The sequence below is a fragment of the Neomonachus schauinslandi genome, chromosome X (genome assembly GCF_002201575.2).
Source record: "Neomonachus schauinslandi chromosome X, ASM220157v2, whole genome shotgun sequence".
Classification (NCBI taxonomy): domain Eukaryota; kingdom Metazoa; phylum Chordata; class Mammalia; order Carnivora; family Phocidae; genus Neomonachus; species Neomonachus schauinslandi.
The window spans coordinates 75,236,535-75,261,518 of record NC_058419.1 but is presented as its reverse complement, the minus strand read 5'-3'; the positions used below and the strand labels follow the sequence as shown (position 1 = coordinate 75,261,518).

Here is a 24,984-nt window from a genome sequence, read left to right as displayed (position 1 = left end):
GCAAGATGGCAGAGTAGGAGGACCCTAAGCTCACCCCGTCCCATGTTTGCAACTAGATATCACTCACATCCATGTCAATAAACAAGAATGACATGAAGACTGGCAGAACAAAGTCCATAACTAAATGTAGAGAAGCCACATCAGAGAGGTTAGGAAGGGCAGAAATGATAGTTTAGTCTGGAGCAGCCAGCAAGAGGGAGGGAACTATGGTTTCAGAGAGGGGAAATCACCAGAAAGCCAACACAGGGAAAACGAATCCCCATAATGTCTGGCTTTGAATATCAGAGGGGCTGAATTCTGTGAGTTTGAATAACCAACAGGACTTAGAGTCTGAAGCTTTAAAAGTCCACTGACTCAGCCAGCAATGGGTGAGCTGGGAAGGCAAGTGATAGCTGGATCTCCACCCCTAAAGAGACAACAGCCCAAGGAGGGGCAACATAGAAGCAACACCTTACAAAACAGGAGGAAAATCTGTTTATACTGATTTTGGAGCATGTTGAGGGACTTCTCTGGGAACAAAGGAGCTGACAGTTACCATTTTCATTGCCCACCCCCCAGTATAAACAGAACCACCTGCAGGAGGCTGTACTGCAAAGACACTTGTTACCTAACCTCCTAGCAATGTGCCCTGCCCAGGAGTTCTCCTGAGGACTTGTCTATCCCAAGTCTTCTGGCCTTGGCCCTAGGCTTAGTGCAAATTTTGTTAATGCCACAGGTGCCCAACCAAGCCAGCCATGTGCACATACATCTTGTGCCCCAACCACCACACTCAGTACCCAATTGCTGCACACACAGATGCCACACACCTCTGGCCACTGCCACAGTTGTGCGCTGCAATCCTGGCTGTCATCACACTTTGAGGAATTTGCCTAGGACTAGCAGCTAAGTACAGGTTTTGTTAATGTCACATGTGCCGTGCCCACATGCCACCAGCCACCTCCACTTTCAGCCTCTGATTGCACAGACAGCACGTGCTCCTTGCTACCACCTCAGCCACATGCTTAGCTCCTGGCCACTGTCACTAACATGTGCTGTGCCTGTGGCCACAATGCACTTTGGGGGATCTGACCTAGGACTAGTGACTCACTGAAAATTTTGCTAATGCTGCCACCAATCCCTGAACCCTCCTACAGTCTCATCCCCTCAGGGCTGGCTTACCTGGGTCTCACTAACACCACAAAGAGCAAACACAGCCCACAACAGGCAGAGAATCAGTGCAGAAGCCTAGACTGAAAGGGAAAGTTACTTAAACACAATAGCCAGATGCAAGCAATACACACAGGAAAATCCCATGAAGTGCCAGGTTCTGGTGAATAGGGAATACTGCCATGCAGGTCAATACAGGACCTCCTCTTTATAAAACCACCACTTTCAGGAGCAGAGAGCATAGCTGACTTTTCTAACACATAGAAACAGACACAGAGAGGTAGACAAAATGAGGAGACAGACAAATTTGTCCCAAATGAAAGAACAGGATAAAATCACAGAAGAATTAAGCAAAACAGAAATAAGTAGTATGCCTGATAGAGAATTGAAAGTAATGATCATAAAAATGTGCACTGGACTTGACACTACAGTGGACAAACTTCAGTGAGACCCTTAACAAAGAGATTAAAAAAAAAAAAAGAACCAATCAGAGATGAAAAACTCAATAAATGAGATTAAAAATGTAATATTTGGAATAAACAGTAGGATACAAGAAGCAGAGGAATGTATTAGTGACCTGGAGTTTAGAGTAATGGAAAGCAATTAAACAGAACATATGAGAGACAAATAAATACTGCATAATGAGAATAGACTTAGAAAACTCAGTGACTCCATCAAGCATAGTAACATTTGCATTTTTGGGGTCCCAGAAGGAGAAGAGAGAAAAATGTGGACAGAAAATTTATTTAAAGAAATAATAACTGAAAACATCCCTAATCTGGGAAATTCCAGATGCAGGAGGCACAGAGAAACCTGAGCAAAATCAACAAAAGCAGATCCACACCAAGACATATTGTAATTAAAATGGCAAAATGCAGTGATAAAGAAAAAATTTTAAAGCAACAAGACAAAAGAGTTATATATAAGAGAAGCCCCATAAGTCTATCAGTGGATTTTTCAGCAGAAACTTTGCAAGCCACTAGAGAGTGGCACGATATATTCAAATTGCTGAACAGGAAACATCTGCAGCCAAGGATACTCCACCCAGTGAAACTATCATTCAGAATAAGAGAGATAAAGAGTTTCCCAGACAAATAAAAACTAAAGGAGTTCATGACCACTAAACCAGCCTTGCAAGAAACAATAAAAGGAACACCTTGAGTACAAAGGAAAGACCAAAGGTAACAATATGAAAGTAAGAAACACAAAAGAAGTAAAAATAATTACTTCTATAAAAAATCAGTCAAGGAACTCACAAAATAAATTATGACAACATATACCTAAAATGTTGGGAGGAGAGGAGTGAAGAATGGGTTCAAACTTAAATGACCATCAACTTAATATAGACTGTTATATACAGAAGATATTATATACAAATGTAATGGTAAGCACAAATCAAAAACGACTAATAGATATGCAAAGAATAAAGAGAAAGAAAACCAAATGTATCATTAAAGAAAACAAACAATGAAAGAGAACAAGAGAAGAAAGGATCACAGAAAAACATCAGATACAACCACAGAACACATAACAAACTGGCAATAAATACGTATCTATCAATAATTACTTTGAATGTAAATGGGATAAATGCTCCAATTAAAAGACATAGAGTGTCAGAATGTATAAAAAGAAAAAAAAAAAAAAACCCAAGACCCATCTATATGCTACTTGCTTGAAACTCATTTTAGACCTAAAGACACCTGAAGATTGAAAGTGAAGGGATGGAGAAACATCTATCATGCAAAAGGATGTCAAAAAAAGCTGGAGTAGCAATACTTATATCATACAAAACAGATTTTAAAAACAAAGACAGTAAGGAGACAGAAAAGGACACTATATGATAATAAAGGGGACAATCAATCAAGAAGACATAACAGTTGTAAATATTTAAGTACCCAACATGGGAGAAACTAAATACATAAAATAGTTAATAATAAACAGGAACTAATCAACAGTAATACAATACAAGTAGGAGACTTTAACACTCCACTTACATCAACAGGAAGATCAACAAATAAGAAAATCAACCAGGAAACAATGGTTTTGATGACACATTGGGCCAGGTGGATTTAACGTATATAGTTAGGACATTCCATCCTAAAACAGCAGAACATACATTCTTCTCAGGTGCACATGGAACATTTTTCAGAATAGATCACATATTAGGCCACAAAACAAGTCTCAGCAATTCAAAAAGATCAAAATCATACCATGCATCTTTTCTCACCACAACGCTATGAAACTAGAAATCAACCAAAAGAAAGAAAAAATCTGAAAAGAACACAAATGCATGGAGGTTAAATAACATGCTACTAAACAATGAATGGGCTAAGCAAGAAATCAAAAAAGAAATCCCACAAGTACATGGAAATAAATGAAAATGAAAGCACAATAGGTGCTGTGGAATGCAGCAAAAGGAGTTCTAAAAGGGAAATTTATAGCAATACAGGCCTACCTCAAAAAGCCAGAAAAATCTCAAATAAAAACCTAACCTTACACCTAAAGGATTTAGGTGTAGATCTACAATAGGATCTAGATCTAGATCTAGAAAGGTTATAGAAAAAAGAACAAAAAATTCAACCCCCAAACAGCAGAAGGAAGGAAATAATAATGATTAGAGTACAAATAAATGATACAGAAACTAAAAAAATAAAATAAAATAAAACAATAGAAGAGACCAATGAGACCAAGGGCTGGGTCTTTGAAAAGATAAAAAAAAAAAAAAAATCATAAACCTCTAGCCAGACTGCAAAAAAAAAAAAGAGAAATGACTCAAATAAATAAAATTAAAAGTGAAAGAGGAGAAATATCAACCAAAACAACAGAAATACAAACAAATATAAGAGAATATTATGAAAAAATATATGACAACCAAATTGGACAACCTAGAGAAAATGGAACAGCAGACCCCTCCCCCAGATGACCAGCACAAGCCCCTGCCCACACCATGTTTCTAAAGCCTGGAGATTTAAAGGTCAGCAGACTTGCCTGAGATAGAGCCAGGAGGGCACTGTGCTGCTCGTGGAGAGAAAGCAGGCAAATAACCTGGGGATAGACAGTATGGAACCAGCCATCTGAAAAATGTCTGGGGTACATAGGGTGAAGATTATTTCCTATGCTAGGAGCATGTCCCTGAGAAGCAGCATTCATGAAGATCCCTCTTTGGGAAAAAAGGACCTCTCCTCTGCCCCTTAGCATAAACTTGAGCCACTTGCAGGAAGCAGCTCAGCATGGACACTGGATGGCTAACTTGCATATTCCAAGCCCAGCTCCCTTGAGGGAGTGGGACAACCCTTCATGTCAAGCAAGGCTCAGTCCCAGCACAACAGAAAGAAGACCAGAACAAACCCCTGCCCACACCACACCTCCTGACCACAGAGTTCTTCAAGGTCTCAGTTCTGGTGGAGTTGGTGTCAAGTTTCACCTCAGAAGCACACCAGAGCACACCTCAGAAGCACATCAGAGCACACAAAGGTGAAACTCATGACATTCAAGCCAGGGACCAAACACTGCCCACAGCTGTCAAGGAGAGCCTCTGCAGATGACTGGCCTGAAGGACAGAGCAACCAAATCACAATAGCAGAGCATACACAGCACACACCAGAGACAATCCCTGAAGTGCCAGGCCCTGGGAACTACATGACCTCTTTTTCATAAGGCCATTACTTTCAGAAGCAGGAAACATAACTGGCTTTTCAAAAACACAGAAAAAGGCAGAAACTTAGAGAAAACCAGCCCAAATGAAAGAACAAGACAAGGCCACAGCCAGAAATCTAAGGAAAAGAGATATAAGTAACATGCCTGATGGAGAATTTAAGGTAACAATCATAAGGATACTTAGTCAGTTTGAGAAAAGAATATAAGACATCAGTGAGACCCTTACAACAGAGATAAAAGAGTTAAAAGAATTAATCAAGATGAAAGATGCAATAAACAAGATTGGATACAGACTTGATGCAGTGAACAGCAAGCTGGAGTAAAAGAGGAACAAATTAGTGACCTAGAAGACAAAATAATGGAAAACAATAAAGCTGAACAAAAGAAAGAAAGAATTATGTAACACAAGAATAGACTTAGGGAACTCCATCAAACGTAATAACTCATATTATAGGAGTCCCAGAAGAACAGAGAGAAAAGGGGGCAGAAAATTCATTTTTGGTAATAATAGCAAAAAACTTCCTTAATTTGTCAAGGGAAATAGAAATCCAGATCCAGGAGACACAGTGACCTCCCATCAAAATCAATGAAATCAGGCCAATAAGACAGATTGTAACTAAATTTGCAAAATATAATGATAAAGAAAAAATCTTAAAAGTGGCAAGAAAAAAAATCCTTAACTTACAAGGTAAGACCCATAAGGCTAGCTGCAGATTTCTCGACAGAAACCTGGCAAGCCAAAGGGGAATAGCATGATATATTCAACATGCTGAATGGGAAACATCTGCAACCAAGCACATTCTATCCAGCAAGGCTATCATTTAGAAAAGAAGGAGAGATGAAGAGTTTCCCAGACAAGTAAAAACTAAAGGAGTTTGTGACCACTACAGCAGCCCTGCAAGAAATATTAAAGGGGACTCTTTGTGTGCAAAAGAGAGATCAAAGACAAGAAAGAATCAGAGAAAATCTCCAGAAACAATGACAAAACAAGTAATAAGATGGCAATAATACATAACTATTAATAAATACTTTGAATGTAAATGTACCAAATGCTCCAATCAAAAGATATAGGTCTGAATGGATTAAAATAACAAGACCCATCAATATTCTATCTACATGAGATTCATTTTAGACCTAAAGACACCTGTATATTGAAAGTGAAGGGGTGGAGAAATATTTAGCATGCAAATAGATCTCAAAAGAAAGCCAAAGTAGCAAAACTTACATTGGAAACACTAGACTTCAAAACAAAGACTGTAAAAGGAGACAAAGAGGGCAAAATATAATCATAAATGGAACAACCCAAAAAGAAGGTCTAACAAATGTAAATATTAATGCCACCAATATGGGAACACCCAAATATATAAATCAATTAATAACAAATAAAAGGGAACTAATTGATAATAACACAATAATAGTAGAGGATTTTAACACCCTGCTTATATAAATGGACAGATCATTTAAACAGAAAATCAACAAGGAAACAATGGCTTTGAATGACACATTGGACCAGATGGACTTAATAGATATATTCAGAACATTCCATCCTACAACAGCACACTACACATTTTTTTTTCAAGTGCATATAGAACATTCTACAGAATAGAACACATTAGGTCAAAAACAAGCCTTAACAAATACAAAAAGATTGGATTCATACCATGCACCTTTTCTCACCACAGTTCTATGAAACTAGAAGTCAACCACAAGAAAAAATCTGGAAAGACTACAAATATATTAGGTTAAACAACATGCTAGGGGCGCCTGAGTGGCTCAGTCATTAAGCATCTGTCTTTGGCTCAGGTCATGATCCCAGGGTCCTGGGATCAAGCCCTGCATCATGCTCCCTGCTCTGCGGGGAGCCTGCTTCTCCCTCTCCCCCCTCCCCGGCTTGGGTTCCCTCTCTCTCTGTGTCTCTCTCTGTCAAATAAATAAATAAAATCTTTAAAAACAAACAAACAAAAAAACCCAACATGCTACTAAACAATGAAAGGATCAACCAGGAAATCAAACAGGCAATACAAAAATGGAAACAAATGAAAATGAAAACACAATGTTCCAAAACCTTTGGGATGCAGCAAAAGCGGTCCTAAGAGGGAAGTATATAGCAGTATAGGCCTACCTCAAGAAGCAAGAAAAATTTCAAATAAACAACGTGGCCTTACTCCTAAAGGAGCTAGAAAAAGGACAAAAATGAAGCCTAAATCCAGCAGAAGGTAGGAAATAATAAAGATTAGAGCAGAAATAAATTATATAGAAAAATTTAAAAAATAACAATAGAACAATGAAACCAAGAGCTGGTTCTTTGAAAAATTAAAATTGATAAACCTATAGCCAGAGTTATCAAAAAAGAAAGAGAAAGGACCCAAATTAATAAAATCACAAAGGAGAGAGGAGAAATAACAACCAACAACACAGAAATACAAACAATTATAATAGAATATTATAAATACTATATGCCAATAAATTGGACAACCTGGAAGAAATGGACAAATTCCTACAAACATATAAACTGCCAAAACTGAAACAGGAAGAAATACAAAACTTGAACAGACCAATAAAAAACAAAGAAACTGAATCAGTAATCAGAAAACTCCCAACAAACAAAAGTCCAGGGCCAGATGGTTTCACAGGTGAATTCTAACAAACATGTAAAAATTACTTTCTTAATACCTACTCTTCTGAAACTATTCTAAAAACTAGGAAAGGAAGGAAAACTTCCAAGTTCATTTTATGAGGCCAGCGTTACCCTGGTATCAAAACCAGATAAAGACTCCACTAAAAAAGAGAACTACTGGCCAAAATCCCTGATGAACATGGATGCAAACATTCTCAATAAAATACTAGCAAACTGAATGCAACAATACAATAAAAGAATCGTTCACCAAGATCAAGTGGGCTTTATTCCTGGGTTACAAGAGTGGTTCAATATTTGCAAATCAACAAATATAACACAACCACAAAAAGAAAAGAAAGGATAAGGACCATATGATCATTTCAATAGATGTGGAAAAACATTTGAAAAGTACAACATCCATTCTTGATAACAACCCTCAACAAAGTAGATTTAGAGGTATGCTCAAGATAATAAAAGCCATCTATGAAAAACCAACAGCTAGTATCATCCTCCATGGGGATGGATGGTCAGAAACAAGACAGGGATGTCCACTCTCACCACTGTTACTTTACATAGTACTGAATGTCCTAGCCTCAGCTTTCAGACAAGAAGAAGAAATACAAGGCATTCAAATAGGCAAGGAAGAAGTACAATTTTCACTATTCACAGATGACAAGATACCCTATATAGAAAACCCAAAAAACTGATAGAACTGATAAATGAATTCAGTAAAGTCGCAGGATACAAAATCAATGTTCAGGAATCTGTTGCATTTCTATACACCAATAATGAAGCAGCAGAAAGAGAAATTAAGGAATCAATCTCATTTACAATTGCACCCAAAACAATAAGATACCTGGGTAAATGACCTATATTCTGAAAAGTACAAAACACTGATGAAAGAAATTGAACATGACACAAAGATATGGCAAAAACATTCCATGCTAATGGATTGGAAGAACAAATATTGTTAAAATGCTTATACTACTCAAAGCACATTTAATGCAGTCCCTATCAAAATACCACCAGCATTTTTCACAGACCTAGAAAAAACAATCCACAAATTTGTATGGAACCACAAAAGACCCTGAAGATACAAAGCAATTTTGAAAAAGAAAAGAAAAGCTGGAGTCATCACAATTCCAAACTTCAAGTTATATCACAAAGCTGTAGTAATCAAAACAGTATGGGGTGGCACAAAAATAGACACATAGACCAATGCAACAGAACAGAAAACCCAGAAAGGAACCCTCAACTATATGGTCAATTAAGTTAGACAAAGCAAGAAAGAATATCTGATGGGGGGGGGGGGGAAGACAGTCTCTTCAAAAAATGGTGTTGAGAAAATTGGACAGCAACATGTAAAAGAATGAAACTGGAGCACTTTCTTAAACCATACACAAAAACAAATTCAAAATGGATGAAAGGCCTAAATGTGAGGCAGGAAACCATTAAAATCCCAGAGGAGAACACATTAAAATCCTAGAGGAGAGTACAGTAATCTTTTTGATATTGGCCACAGCAACTTATTAAATATGTTCCATGAGGCAAGGGAAACAAAAGCAAAAATGAACTATTGGAACTTCATCAAAATATAAACATTTATACAGTAAAGGGAACAATCAGCAAAACTAAAATGCAACCTAAGGAATGGGGGAAGATATTTGCAAATGACATATCTGATAATAGGTTAGTATCCAAAATCTATAAAGGACTTATAAAACTCAACACCACAAAAAACAAATAATCCAATGAAAAAAATGGGTAGAAGATGTGAATAGACATATTTTTTTTCCAAAGAAGACATACATATGGCCAACAGACACATGAAAAGATGCTCAACATCACTGATCATCAGGGAAATACAAATCAAAACTACAATGAGATACCACCTCACACTGTCAGAATGGCTAAAAACAACAACACAAGAAGCAACACATGTTGGTGAGGATGTTTAGAAAGAGGAACCCTGCTGCACCATTGGAGGAAATGTAAACTGGTTCAGTCACTCTAGAAAACAGTATGGAGGTTTCTCAAAAAGCTAAAAATTGAACTACCCTAAGATCCAATAATTGTACTATGATGTATTTACCAAAATAATACAAAAATACTAATCTGAAGGGATACATGCACCCTGATGTTTATAGCAGCATTACCTAGAATAGCCAAATTATGGAAAGAGCCCAAATACCCATTGAAAGATGAATGGATAAAAAGATGTGTGTGTGTGTGTGTGTGTGTGTGTGTAATGGAATATTGCTCAGCCATAAAAAATAATGATATCTTACCATTTGCAATGACGTGGATGGAACTGAAGAGTATTACGCTAAGCAAAATAAGGCAGTCAGAGAAAGACAAATACCATATGATTTCACTTACATGTGGAATTTAAGAAACAAACAGAAGAGCATAGGGAAAAGAAGAGAGAGGTATACTGAGAAATAGACTCTTAATTATAGAGAACAAACTGATGGTTACCAGAGGGGAGGTGGGTGGGGGAATGGATTAAATAGGTGATGGGGGTTAAGAAGCGCAGTTTTTGTGATTTCACCATGTATTGTATGTGAGTATTGAATCACTGTATTGTACACCTGAAACTAATATTACATTGTATGTAACTGGAATTTAAATAAAAACTTTTAAAAGGGGGAAAAAAGAACCACATGATCATTTCAGTAGATGCAGAAAAAGCATTTGACAGAGTACAACACCCATTCATTATAAAAACCCTCAACCAAGTAGGTTTAGAGGGAACATATCTCAAATTACTAAAGGCCATATATGAAAAACCCACAGCTAACATGATCCTCAATGGGGAAAAACTGAGAGATTTCCCCCTAAGGTCAGGAACAAGACATGTATGTCCACTCTCACCACTATTATTCAACATAGTATCGGAAGTTGTAGCCACAGCAATCAGACAATAAAAAGAAATAAAAGGCATCCAAATCAGTAAGGAAGAAATAAACTTTCACTATTTGCAGATGACATGATACTCTATATAGAAATCCTGAAAACCAGGGCACCTGGGTGGCTCAGTCATTAAGCATCTGCCTTTGGCTCAGGTCATGATCCCAGGGTCCTGGGATAAAGCCCTGCATTGGGCTCCCTGCTCCACGGAGAGCCTGCTTCTCTCTCTCCCACTCCCCCTGCTTGTGTTCCCTCTCTCACTGTGTCTCTCTCTGTCAAAATAAAATAAAATAAAATCTTAAAAAAAAAATCCTGAAAACCTCCCCAAAACTGCTAGACTGATAAGTGAATTTAGTAATTTTGCAGGATACAAAATCAGCATACAGAAATCTATTGCATTCCTATACACCAATAATGAAGCAGCAGAAAGAGAAATTAACAAAAGAATCCCATTTATACTTGCACCAAAAACAATAAGATACCTAGGAATAAACCTAACCAAAGAGATAAAAGATCTGTATTCTGAAAACTATAGAACACTTACGAAAGAAATTGAGGAAGACACAAAGAAATGGAAAAACAGTCCATACTCATGGATTGGAAAAACAAATATTTTTAAGAAGTCTATGCTACTCAAAGCAATCTACACATTTAATGCAATCCTTATCAAAATACAAATAGCATTTTTCAGAGAGCTAGATCAAACAATCCTAAAATTTTTATGGAACCACAAAATACCCTGAAAATCAAAGCAATCTTGAAAATTGAAAGCAAAGATGAAGGCATCACAATTCTGGGATTTAAAGTTATATTATAAAGCTGTAGTCAACAAAACAATGTGGTACTGGCACAAAAATAGACACATAGATCAATGTAACAGAATAGAAAACCCAGAAATAAACTCACAATTACATATGATCAATTACTCCTCAATAAAGCAGGAAAGAATATCCAATGGAAAAAAGCCAGTCTCTTCAATAAAAGGTGCTGGGAAAATTGGACAGCCACATGCCGAAGAATGAAATTGGATCACTTTCCTACACCATACAAAAAAATGAATTCAAAATGGAGGAAAGACCTAAATGTGAGACAGGAATCCATCAGAATTCTAGAGGAGAACACAGGCAGAAACCTCTGACTTAAACAACTCAACACCCAAAAACAAATAATCCAATTAAAAAATGGGCAGGAGACATGAACAGACATTTCTCCAAAGAAGACATACAGATGGCCAACAGACACATGAAAGATGCTCAACAGCACTCATCCTCAGGGAAATGCAAATCAAAACTACAATGAGATATCACTTCATACCTGTCAGAATGGCTAAAGTCAAAAACACAAGAAACAAGTGTTGATGAGGATGTGGAGAAAAATGAACTCTCTTGCACTGTTGGTAGGAATGCAAGCTGGTGCAGCCACTGTGGAAACCAGTATGAAAGTTCCTCAAAAAGTTAAAAACAGAACTACCCTATAATCCAGTAATTATGTTACTGGGTAATTTCCCCCAAAATACAAAAACAAAACAAAACAATACAATACAAAAACACTAATTCAAAGAGATACATGCACATGTATGTTTACATGTATTTACAATAGCGAGGATATGGAAGCAGGCCTAGTGTCCATAGATTGACGAATGGACAAAGAAAATGTGGTGTATATATATACAATGGAATATTATTCAGCCATAAGAAAGAATGAAATCTAGTACACCTGAAAGTGATATAACACTGTATGTTGATTGAAATTAAAATAAAAACTTAAAAAATATATATTTATACAAAAAAAGAGAAATCTTGCCTTGTGTAATGCATGGATGGAGCTAGATAGTATAATGCTAAGTGATAAAATTCAGCCAGAGAAAGACAAATATTATAGAGTTTCACTCTTATGTGGAATTTAAGAAACAAAACAAACCATCAAAGGAAAAAAAAAAAAAGAGAGATAGACAAACCAAAAAAACACTCTTATCTATAGAGAACACATTGATGGTTACCCGAAGGGAGTTGGGTGATGTGGATGGGTGAATAGGTGATGGGGGATAAGGAGTGCACTTGTCTTGATGAGCACTGGGTGATGCATGGAATTGTTGAATCACTGTATTTTACACCTGAAACTATTATAACACTGTATGTTAGCTACACTGGAATTAAAATTTAACAAAAAGATGTTTTAACTTTATTTTAACATTGAAGGAAAAATCGAATATAACAATTAATTTATAATAATATATCTAATTAGATTATTTGTTTTTATACCAAATCAGTTGTAAAGTATAATTTTTAATATTTCTTTATGAAAGAAGGGGCCCAAAAAGGCAAACATACCTAAGGTCCACAAAGTCATGATGTGGCCCTAATGTTGGTAGGAGTCCTACATTCACTTACAACACTATATGAAGCTATCTTTTTATAGCATTTGAGAACATATAGACCCTAGTCCTCTGAGTATCAGCTGTTTGCATGATGTGTCAAGTAAGAAAGTCAGAATGGCGGTCAGAGCTGTGTTGTGGAGCTGTCTGTAAGCTTCTGAACAGGGTCCCAACCTCGTCGGAGAGTGGATCCTGGCCCTGCTCAAGCCCAGCTTGTATGCTTTCTTTCCTCAGCAATTAAGAGGCCAAAAGGAAAGAGGGTCAGTACTCAACATGCTATGGCTTTGTTTCCCCCTTAGTTATGGCTTTCTTTCAGGCAGAAGGCAAATATGTAATTCCCACGGAGTGATGGTTTACCCTCCTGACAGACATATCCTCAGCATACTGCTCTGTTTTCTTCAGCAGCCAAAAGCTGCTGCTTCCTCCAAAGGGCAAAACGGTCATCAAGAATGCTAGGATATCAGTGTTATTTCTCACTCTTCGTGGTAGGTTTTGAATGTCATTGAATATCATTGAATCCAGTTCCATCACTTTATGGAAAACTGAAGTCTGAAGGAGGCAAAGGTGACTTGCCTAAGGTCACAATCCAAATTGGTGCCATAGCCAGGAATAGAAGCCACTTTCTCTCTAAGGGCAAATAACATTTTCATTTAGTACCAACTTTTGTATTTGTAATATGCAGATAATGCTGTTAATTTCCAAAGATGGTTTCTACTGTGCGGCATATAATGTATATTTTGACAGATCAAGACATCCTACGTAAACTGGAGAAAGAAAAGATTCTTGTCTTCACACCATCCCGAAGGGTCCAGGGCAGGAGAGTTGTCTGTTATGATGACCGGTTCATAGTCAAATTGGCTTTCGATTCCGACGGCATCATTGTATCTAATGATAACTACCGAGACCTTCAAGTTGAAAAGCCAGAATGGAAGAAGTTTATAGAGGAGCGGTTGCTGATGTATTCTTTTGTGAATGACAAGTACGTTGCTTTCAGTAGGCTCTGAATAGCCTAAATCCAAGTTTTATTAGGAATAGATTATTTCATTTCAATAAACATTTACCCAACACTTACTGTGTACTGTGCATTATGCTGATTGCCATAGGGATAAGAGGTTGAATAAGAAACAGGACTCACCCTTAAAAGAGGCTCAAAGTGTAGTGGAGAAGAGAGAGAAAGAGAACCACAATGTGTTGTGATAAGCAGTATGGTTAAAGTTTTTAAAATTGCTTTGTCTACATGAAATGATAGGAAAAAGCCTCAAACAGGAGATGACATTTGAGATGAAGTTTACAGACAGAAGAAAGGGGACTGCTGGGCACTACAGGTAAAGGGAACATCATGAATAAAGCTATAAAGATGTGAAAGCGGGTTTCATGTTGGGGAGCCAGCAGGCATGCCAGTATGGTTGAAACATATAGTCCACAGAAGAATGATACACTGGAAAAGTCGTGTGTGTGTGTGTGTGTGTGTGTGTGTGTGTGTGTGTGTGTGTGTTCAAGTGAGAATGGAGGGAATAACTGCTGGCTTAGCTTGAAGCAGAAAGAGCAATTAGAAATCTGTGACAATAGTATAGGCAAGGGGTAATGAAGGTCTGAACTCCTGAAGTGGGGGTGAGGATAGAAAGGAAGATGTTTACCTCTTGCTTGTTTGCTTTCAGATTTATGCCTCCAGATGATCCTTTAGGACGCCATGGCCCAAATCTTGAAAATTTCTTGAGAAAGAGACCTGTTGTTCCGGAGCATAAGAAGCAACCATGCCCTTACGGTGAGTACCTATTGCAGAACTGAGTTCTATACTAAGGGAAACATAAGGACTATATGAATACTTTCTTCTCAAAGGTTTCCCTTTCAAATGGAAAATCTTAACTTGTCCACTTCCTGGGAGTTAAAGTCTGTGTCTTTATGTATTCTCAGTTAGGCATTTAAAGAAACATCCTGGAAACTACATGAGGAAAAGGTAACAAGAACTGAAGGAAAGATTAGTTGTCACTTGTTTAAATAATGCATGTGTTCTAGCTGCCTCCAACCTGAGCAGTGTTGCTGGAGGCAGGGAAGTGCAGAAATCCACATGGCCTATGGAAGCAGAAAGGGCAATGCCAAACGGGATTTGGCCCCAAGAAGGACGTGTCTCTCAAGCAGGTGACTGCACTCTCTGTCAACTAATAATACTCTTTTCTTCAGTCTGTATTTTCCAGTTTGCTTCCAAATTTCATTTTCATTTGCTTTTTTAAAATATAGTTTTCTAGAGTGCTCTCATGATTTTACACAAGTCCCTCTGATACAAAGTTTGTGAGCCTAACAGTGCAACATGGGCTGCCTGGTCTGAGGCTAATTTGCATGTTCACTTCTTTTGGATAATCACTTATTTATGGGACGTCTTGGTCTTGGTTTTTTTTCTTTTTCTCAATTAACATTTATTTAAATTATAGAGTATTTTCGTGTTCATTATCTTCATTGAATCTTCACAATGACCGTATAATATAGGCATAATTATGAACTTTTTTTACAGAAGAGGAAATTGAGGTTCAGAAGGTAAAGTCACTTACCAAGGTTACATGGCTAGTAAGTGACATAGCTGGAATCCAAACTCAGGTGTGACTGGCTTCCAAGCCTGTGCTTTTTGCATTGTACTATGCTGCCTGCTGCTACCCTACACCACCTCAGCATGCAGGTTATGCCTAGGCAAAGTTGTGAATTACAGGAAAATGAAGGCTATTCAACTGCTCAGTTCTTAGCTTTTACACTGCAGTTTCCTCCCCAGCTTTCCACTTCTGCCCTCTCCCCTCACAGTGTGTGTGATGCCTCCTTGATGTTGTCCTGCCTCTTTCATCTTCATGGACAGTTAATTTTCTTCCTTAATCCCAAACAGTAAAACTCTAACCTAAGTAACCAGATTGTTACAACAGTTTCTGACAGATTTGCACCAGTATGAGAGAGAGTCTTACCCCAAGGCATTATTTTTCAGGCAAAAAATGCACCTATGGCCACAAGTGCAAATACTACCATCCAGAGCGGGCCAACCAACCACAGCGTTCGGTGGCTGATGAGCTCCGCATCAGTGCCAAACTGTCCACAGTGAAAACCGTGAGTGAAGGCACCCTGGCCAAGTGTGGCACAGGGTTGTCTAGTGCCAGAGGTGAGACAACCTCAGAAGTCAAGCGTGTGGCCCCCAAGCGCCAATCGGATCCCAGCATCCGGTCCATGGCTGTGGAGTCTGAGGAATGGCTGTCCATTGCCCGTAAGCCTGAGGCCAGCTCTGTCCCCTCACTTGTGACTGCCCTAAGTGTCCCCACAATCCCACCCCCCAAAAGCCATGCAGTGAGTGCACTCAACACCCGTTCAGCCAGCAGCCCAGTGCCAGGATCCTCTCATTTCCCCCACCAGAAGGCCTCACTGGAGCACATGGCCAGCATGCAGTACCCTCCGATCCTGGTTACCAACAGCCATGGGACTCCTATTAGCTATGCTGACCAATACCCAAAGTTTGAGTCCTTGGGGGACCATGGCTACTACTCAATGTTAGGCGACTTCTCCAAACTGAACATCAACAGCATGCATAATCGAGAGTACTACATGGCTGAAGCAGACCGAGGGGTATATGCCCGGAATCCCAACCTCTGTCCTGACAACCGTATGAGCCATACCAGGAACGACAACTATTCCTCTTACAACAACCTGTACTTGGCTGTAGCTGATAGCCATCCTGAAGGCAGTTTGAAGCTGCATCGCTCCGCATCTCAGAACCGTCTTCAGCCTTTTCCTCATGGTTACCATGACGCCTTAACGCGAGCGCAGAGCTATGGCCCAGAAGATTCTAAGCAAGCCCCCCACAAGCAGTCAGTCCCCCACTTAGTTCTGCAAGCCCAGCACCCAGCAACTGGAGCATGCTCCAGCTGTCCTGGAGACTACCCTATGCCTCTCAATAGCCATCCTGGGGCAACACCTCAGCCAGGACGTGCCCTTGTAATGACTCGGATGGACAGCATTTCTGACTCCCGCCTCTATGAGAGCAACCCCATGAGGCAAAGACGACCTCCTCTGTGCCGGGAACAACATGCCAGCTGGGACCCACTGCCCTGTGCAACCGATTCCTATGGCTACCACTCCTATCCCTTGAGTAACAGCCTCATGCAACCATGCTATGAGCCAGTCATGGTACGGAGCGTGCCTGAAAAGATGGAACAGCTTTGGAGGAATCCTTGGGTTGGAATGTGCAATGATAACAGGGAGCATATGATCCCAGAGCACCAGTATCAGACTTATAAGAACCTCTGCAATATTTTCCCTTCAAATATCGTCCTTGCAGTGATGGAGAAGAATCCCCACACAGCAGATGCCCAACAACTGGCAGCTTTGATTGTTTCTAAGCTTAGGGCTGCACGTTGACATGACATAGGACTTTTCCTTTATACAAATATAAATATTAATACTAATAATGCATTAATACTATAATAGTAACAAATAATTTTGTGTTGCGCTTTCCAAGTTACAGTGTTTATGTTATTTGAAGCGCAAAACAACGCTGTATGGTAAATCTTACTAATGTCTTATTTTCTAGAAAAGGAAACTGAATCTCATTGAGATTAAGTTACTTGCCAAGGTCACACTGCTAGCAAGTGACCAAACCAGGACTCATACTCAAGTCCTCTGACTCCAAGTCCCATGCTTTTTTGCACGGCACCATGCAATGGAGGACAAAACTCAGGGGGAGAGGTCTAAATGCAAGAAACTCCCAAGGGATTCCATTACCAACGTTTTCTTAATCATATATTCTACATTACAAAGTATTGATAATATATCTAATTTAGAGGGCAAGAGCATCAGGATCAAATCATATGTTGAATTAACCTTTTGGGATTTTTAATAGGATATTTAAAGCTATTTAAAAGTAAATGCATAAATTATTGCATGAATATCTGACCATTCAATATCTTTACTAACCAAGCTATAGGGTCACATCAAGGCTTCTAGAGGTATATTTCAAACCTACTGTTAGCAATTATATTGCATGTATAACTGTATGTTATTTAGTTTGAGATGTTTGTGTATCTCCATATAACCTTTAATATAGTGATGATGAGAAGAAAAGCTCTGCACAGTCCTTAGTCTACAGCTGTATAGATCATGAATCTAACTTGATTTTATGTCACATTTCATAGTTTCAACTGGTTTTGAAAGTGAAATTACACGCCAATATTTGAATATTGTTTTCTTAGACATCAGAGCAAACTAGCTTTATTTCCTTTGCACTTTTTACTTGTCAACATTTACTGACAGTTCTTAGCTTTTAAGTCTCTTCACCTTAGCAAATTAGGGATCAGATTACAGCCTTCTTCTTCAGAGGAGCTGATGGACAAGTTCAAGTTCCAAGCAGAGCAGGTGTGTGCTAGACAAGCACAGAAGAGTTTGACCAGGACCAAGGGATTTACTACCAGACTCCACTTCCCTTTTCCCAGGAGAGATGGCCAAACTTGTGCAGCATTAAATGATGTACACAAAAGCTGCACTCAAGGAGAGTCTAATGGATACTCTTTAGACTTTTGACCTATGCAGTATTCGACATCAAAGGATAAAATGTAATGGAGGACAGTGCACAGACAAGCAATCCACCTTCTTCAACTGTCCACCCTTTGGTCAATAAGGTCGATCATGGATGGAACAGAATTTCTTTAGGAAACAAAACCAGGGGATTTTCTAAGTGGAAAAAGGCAGCTTACAAAAGGGGATGCTACATCTTTGCTAATAGCTGGCTCAGTTATGCACTTCAGATACATACAAAGAGGATGCACTTACCCTTAGATAATTCTTAAATGCATTACTAAAGATGGAAGGACTTTGGGTTGGCACCATTTGCGCAATTAGTATCTTGCTCAGGGTGGAAACCTTTGTAGCTAAATGCCTCTAGAAGAGGCATTTATTGTTGTTGTTTTTTTTTTTTTAAGCTGTACTAAATGAACCCCTTTTTTAATCCATTGTATATTAAACATTTTGAACCATGACCTGCTCACTATTTCTTGAGCTGGAACTTGCTAATTTCTGTGATTGTTGGGGTTTTTTTGTCATGAAAGTTGAGAAGGCCTGGTCCATGTCTTTTGTTGCTTTGTGAGAAGGTGTGACACTGCCTATAAACGTTTCTTACCGTGAAACACTCCGCATGTGAGGCTATAGTCAAGGTTGTTTTTGGTGGTTTGATAATGGCTTGCATGCTGCTTTCTGGCTTTCTGTCTCTGTCCTTGTTGATAAAAACTGCATCTCAACCAGCATTCCTCTTCAGTTAACCACAGCTTCATATTCATCTCTTACCCTCTGATCTTTCCATTCCCCAGCATACTGAGGTGTAAAAGTATTTTCTGTCAGGTATAAAATAGAGAGTGACAGTTGTCACTGAAGTGTTTGCAATTCACACAGTTTCACCCCAATTTCACACAAATACCATTTCCTATTTTCAATTTCTTGGAACTTCTGAATCTGTCCTATGTCTAAATCAGGGTATTGTCAAATACAAATAGAGTAGATGACTCTACTGCCTTTGTGCCAGTTAGTTCATCTTCCTCCCAAAATCATCAATGGTACCACAGTATCCACTAGCTGCACAATTTACAGTGAAGCACAAGATTTATCTTGTCAGCTGCAATTTATCTTGACCATGTTCAGAAAAACTGTAAGCTCCTCCCAACACAGGAAATATTTTTAAGGCAGCATATGTATTTTTTATTTTCAAAAAACAATTGTCATTCTTCTCATAAAATGTGTATGAACTGAAGTAGCTAAAAGCAGTGCCTAAATAACCAGAAATGACCTTTTATTGATAAAAATTCTATCTTTTTTTCCTGATTGTATAAAAAACATGTATAAAACTCCTAATAAACTAAGTTAGGTACTGACTTTTCATCATGATGTTTCTGGCATTGTGTGTCACAGGAAAGCAGCCTGGGGGTCATGAGGGAACTGTTTCCAAAGAGCAGTAGTGGTTTATAGACAAAGACAATTTTTTAAGACTTCTTTGTTACTGTGCACACTGCCATTGTGAGTACGGTTTCAAGCATTATATTGCATAAGTTCTCTTTAGCCTATTAAATTTAATATGTCCCTACAAAATGAATTTTGTGTCAAAAGTGTGTTAGTGAATCATCTGCAAGAAGCTACAATTATGAATGCATAAATCTAGCATGGTTTTTCATGAAGTTATTAGAGAAACATTTTCTCTATACTGAGGTCTACACATTTCTTGACTTTCCCATTTTGTCTTTAATTATAGAACAACAAATACAAAGAAGCACTGGGACCTTCTCAGCTCTCCTAATAATAAAATCAGGTTTCCTTTCTAGGGTTAAGCATGTGTCCTTCAGAATACTTACCTCCAAGCACTCAGCAGAGGTTACTGCACAGTGTGTTGTGTGGTTCCAAGGACCAGTATATTTTGCAAGAGGTGCTTTGTACTTTTAATTTTTTCACTGAATTTCTGAACTCATAGCAAGTCTGTGCCTGTTCAGACCTAAGATTTTGTAGATTTTGTGATTTTTGTTGTTGCTACTTTTATTTCAACCTGAAGAAATGTGATTCTGGAGTGGCATGGTCAATCCAGTTACCAGAGCCTTTTCAAAGGTAGCATATAGCCATTGCCCTGTCTCTTAAAATGCAAGGTATGGAAGGGAGAATGACAGATGCCTTATGGAAAGGGTCTGTAAAACTTTTTTTTCTTCTAAGTAATAATATAAATATAAGTACTCTCTCTCTCTGCTAGTTTCCAGAACTTTGAAAATCCATTTTTTTCTATTTGAGAATAAATTATCTTTATACAGTAATTCCAACACTGATACCCATTAACCTTTGGCACTGAGATTTCTTCTAACATAGAAGAGTTCATTTTGAGAGGCACTCAGTTAATGTTCTATCTATGTTGTTAGTATGGGACTTTGTACAATTGCCCTTTCTGAGGGCCAACAATTTCAGTACACTTTTACTCTGTGAACCAGGTCTGAAACTGCACAGGGAAAATAATGTTAAGCTATCCAAAGAGCCCTGCTCAGGTGTGCTCCTAATCCTTCCCTGCCTTCCCCTAGTTTTCTTCTCCTCATGTCTGACACTGAGGAGGGCATAGTCTTGAACTGAAGTGGCACTACAGTTAGTTCTCACTGGAACCCAAACCAGTATATTTTGGGAACTTGCTTGTCTAAAGTAGTTGATGCCTTTGAAAAGACTCAGCATATTCAATGTCTATCATATTGTAGCTAGCTATATACATAGGCAGATTGACTATTTCTAGTCCTGATTTGTATATTACTGAGCTATAGTAGTTTGCTTTATCCATTTGTGGTATTAAACAAATACTGTTTAATGGTTGTAAACTTTTATAAAACCGCTTTGGGTTTTTTGTTTGACCCAAACATAATGTAAGTCTCAATGACAAAATACACAAAGGCAACCAGAGGTGAGTGAAAATATATCCCATCCTCAGTTTTGTCTACCCCTATAATGCAGGTGCAGTGCTTTGCAATGTTCTCACTAGCATGAATGTGCTATGACTACCTAATGAGGTTTTAATTGGTTTCACCTATAATCATGATTGAAAATGCTGTATCATTGACAATAATGAACTGTAACACACTTATTTTCTGCATAAACTATTTGTCTACTAACTACTAATGGCTGTGTTTCTTTAAGAACATCAACAACAAAAGCCATACCACACCGCCTATACACACTTCTAAAAACTGTCCTTGGAGAATTTCATTAAAACTTTAAACTAAAAAAAAAAAAAAAAAAAAAATCTGTCCTTGGGACTTGCAAGGAGAGGGGTCTCCCCAAGTGAGTTCATCTGAATTTTATCACAGTAAGCATATGCCTTCTTCTATCTTTGTATACTAACACAGCTCCAAGTGCTATTCATCTGGTGTTTCCACAGGGCTGGATTGGGCCAAGCCTCCACTCATGGGTCAGAATGAGATGGAGGGCTCAGGGCCCAGCTTAGTTTCTTCCCTGAATAGACTTAGGACCACAGAAATATCATCTGCTGGGCATTAGCCAAAATATCAGAGCTAGAAGCAGCCTGGCACCCTATACTTTACAGGGAATTCACTGGTGGAATGCTCAGCTGCATCAACTCCATCAGGTTATAGGTGTGGGAACTGAGGATTCATGAACTAAAAAGATTTGACTAAGGCTGAACAGGGAGGTAATGGCAAAGCCATGACTGGAACCTCAGGCCTCATTGCTCCCAGGCCAGTGATCTCTTTATTACAGTGGTATCTGCTCTTTCCTCATGTTTTCCAGGAGCTTCCTACTCTCACCCCAACCTCTCCACCCCTACCCCCTGAACAATCCAGGCCAGTCCCATTCTAAGGGCAGAGATGACCACAGTTGCTACAGGAGAGCCCAGGCTGAGCCTTTGGAAGGGGCTATTCATAAATCTGAGAATATTTTTCTCTTTTATCATTCTTTTGGGACTAAGAGTGCTCATCTCTCCCTATCCTTTTCCTGCTTCCTCTCACATTAGTCAGGCATATATGTAATTAAGTTCTTACTGAGTACCAAACAGGGACCTGGCCTATACTGGGCTAGGGAGAAACAGAAGAGGAATAAACAGTTCCTAGCTTCTGGAACTTACACTCTCATGAGGAAATAAGGCACATTTACAGAATAATAAATTAAGACTTTCTTGGAGGGCAGTAGCAGCCTGAGTGTTAGGGGGAGTGGTAACAATAGTTAGAATTCCAAGGGGGACAATTCAATATTCAGTGCCTCTCCCTAATCGTAGGTAGGAAATCAACTAGTTTGACCATTCCTCTCTAGCTTAACTCTCTGGCCTCAGGACTTCAAATGTTCCAATTATCCTGAACCCTTCACTGGTGTCCCAACATGCCATGCTCTTTCTTTATCCCCTCCAGACTCTTTATTCTGACTAGAGTAACTTGCTTTTGAAGATTCACTGCTAATATCACCTCCTTTATTAAGCAAGCATTGTTGATCCTTACCTACAGTGGGTCTTGCAGGCATCTTGAACAATCCTATCTTAGCACTTGTCATTCTGTTACAACTATGTTGGCATGCAGACTCCTCTACAAATAAGGGGAGTTCCTTAGAAGTAGAAACCATGTTCTTCATCACTGATGAATTATCAGAAGGGGTGACTCTTAATTATTGTCATTGAATAACAATATAATCTATACTCCCTTCCCTTGACCCCCAACTCTGTTCCCCAGTTAAATGTGTACAGTTTGAAGACTTTCTAATCAGTCTCTGATCTCTAGTCAGAAGGAAAAGGTCCAAGGGCACTGGGCTATTGTTGCTTCCTGGCCAGTCTCCCCTACCCCTCTCCCACAGCTGACCCTATCCCTGATGCCACCATCTAAAGCAGGCCTTCCCAGGGACCTGCTTCACAGACCCCAGGTTTCAGAACTCCAGCAAACAATGACCCTTGACTCTTAACCTCCTTGGACCTGGTCTAGAAATAAGCTCATATAGTCTGCTCCTCATCTTTAGGGCCGTCTTTGATGGCCAGGGGAAAGCACTTTGTCCTAGGTTATACAGACCCGAGTCCTGAGTTCAAGGCCTACTAATCCTGGTATGAATCCACACCACTCACACATACAAAGCATGGTACACTTTAAAGAGCACTTTCACATCTATTATCTTTTTCGATCCTTACAGCAAGCTTGTGAGGCAGATACTATTATCTTATAGATGAAGAAACTGGCATAATTTACCCAAGATTGCTTCCATTAAGTGATGGAGTTCCCTGGAACCTCAGTGTTTGGGCAGATTTTCCCTCTGTATTCTGGTGCAACTCAAACTTTAGCATGCATCAGAATCACCTGGTGACTGTTAAACCAGATTGCTGCTCACCCTTAATCTTTCTGATTCAGGTCAGTAGTGGGGTTCAATAATCTGCATTTCTAACAAGTACCCAGATGATACTGATGTTGCAAGAAACTTGGATCTATATGCTATTAACTTGTTTTGTGCCCTCAGACAAATCCCTTCCCTTTTTGTCTGTCTCAGTGCATAAAATTAGGGGGCTAGACTAGAACCATGATTTCCAAATTTTTTAGCAGCAAAACCCATTTGGCAAAAAAATAAAAAATAATAAATAATAAAAATAAAAAACTTACAATACATACACAATATATAAAACCCAGGCTGCTCCAGATAAGTGGTGGAGGGGAACCAAGAGTTTCCAGCACCCATCTCCACATGGACCAGGTGCTGAGCTACCTCTCAGAGTACATTTGCCAATCTCTTGACTATACGTAGCCTATATGCTCTTTGAGGGCTCCTTCAACTCTGACATTCCAGGATGCTGAAGACAGCATTTCCCATGTGGCAGGAGTGGGAAGATTTGGAGGGAAACTGACTGCATTAACCAGTCCAAGAGACTGTTCTGCCCATGCCTATCGTTTGGGTCCACACAAGAAAGGAAATCTTAACCCTGTTGGGCTGTTGGACTGATGGATCCCTTTGATAGTCTGTTTAGATCTGTGGGCCAGCTCTAGAAAAATGATCATACACACATACCCACAAAGATATTTAGGATATCCTTTAAGAAGTGTTGGGGACTTCCTAGAGGTCCAACCTCAAGTTAACCTTTGACAGGGTCAGACACGACATTTCCACTAAATTTCTCCTTGCCATTTTCATAGCATAAGCCCTCTCCTTCCTTTCTTCATTCCTTAGCTCACCCACTCCTTGGGTCAGCTTCTTGTCTGGAATGCTGCCTAGTTCTGTCCTTTGCTTCTCCTTGTCTGGGGCCAACTTGGCCCTACAGAGATGCCCACTCTCTTGCTCAGCTATCACTCTCCCCAGAGGATGGGTAATACTGTAGCCAGACTTGACCTCAACCTCCACAATGAAAATACAACCCTGAGAAAAACAAAGAACTTGTGGCACAGCAGAGCTCCCTTAGAACTCCCTCTGCAGAGCTTCAGGTTATGATTGGCGACTTTTGTCTTTTCTCACCTGGCAGAGGGCTGCGAGGAGTGTGAACATAATTTATTCATCCCTGTCTCTTGGCAGCTCAGAGCTGGCAGAGTAGGCACTCTTGAGTGTCTGACGGAATTGGGTGACCATAGAGTAGGAGCTCTTGATCAGTCCATCAGATATTTCTCTAGCTTCGGAGCCTACCACAATAAAGTCCACTCTCTTTTCTAGGCCAAAGGAGTGGAAAAAGAACAAAAGGTTTCTCTTTTGTTTTCAATTGCTGTTTAGTGCCCAGTGAGGATAAGCAAGGAAATGAGCCAAAAGCCTGCTAGGTAACATCAGGAAGGCCTGGGTCTTCCCATTG

At 39.2% G+C, this 24,984-nt stretch overlaps 1 protein-coding gene across 1 annotated transcript in view; it reads left to right on the top strand.

The window, feature by feature from the left end:
* ZC3H12B (zinc finger CCCH-type containing 12B) overlaps positions 1–17,090 on the top strand; it is a 78,347-nt gene extending 61,257 nt beyond the window's left edge. Inside the window, exons 3-5 of the mRNA XM_021679912.1 lie at positions 13,449–13,683; positions 14,363–14,469; positions 15,670–17,090. Of these exons, the coding sequence (XP_021535587.1) occupies positions 13,449–13,683; positions 14,363–14,469; positions 15,670–17,090 (1,763 nt within the window). The remainder of the gene's footprint in view (positions 1–13,448; positions 13,684–14,362; positions 14,470–15,669) is intronic.
* Positions 17,091–24,984: the final 7,894 nt, after the last annotated feature.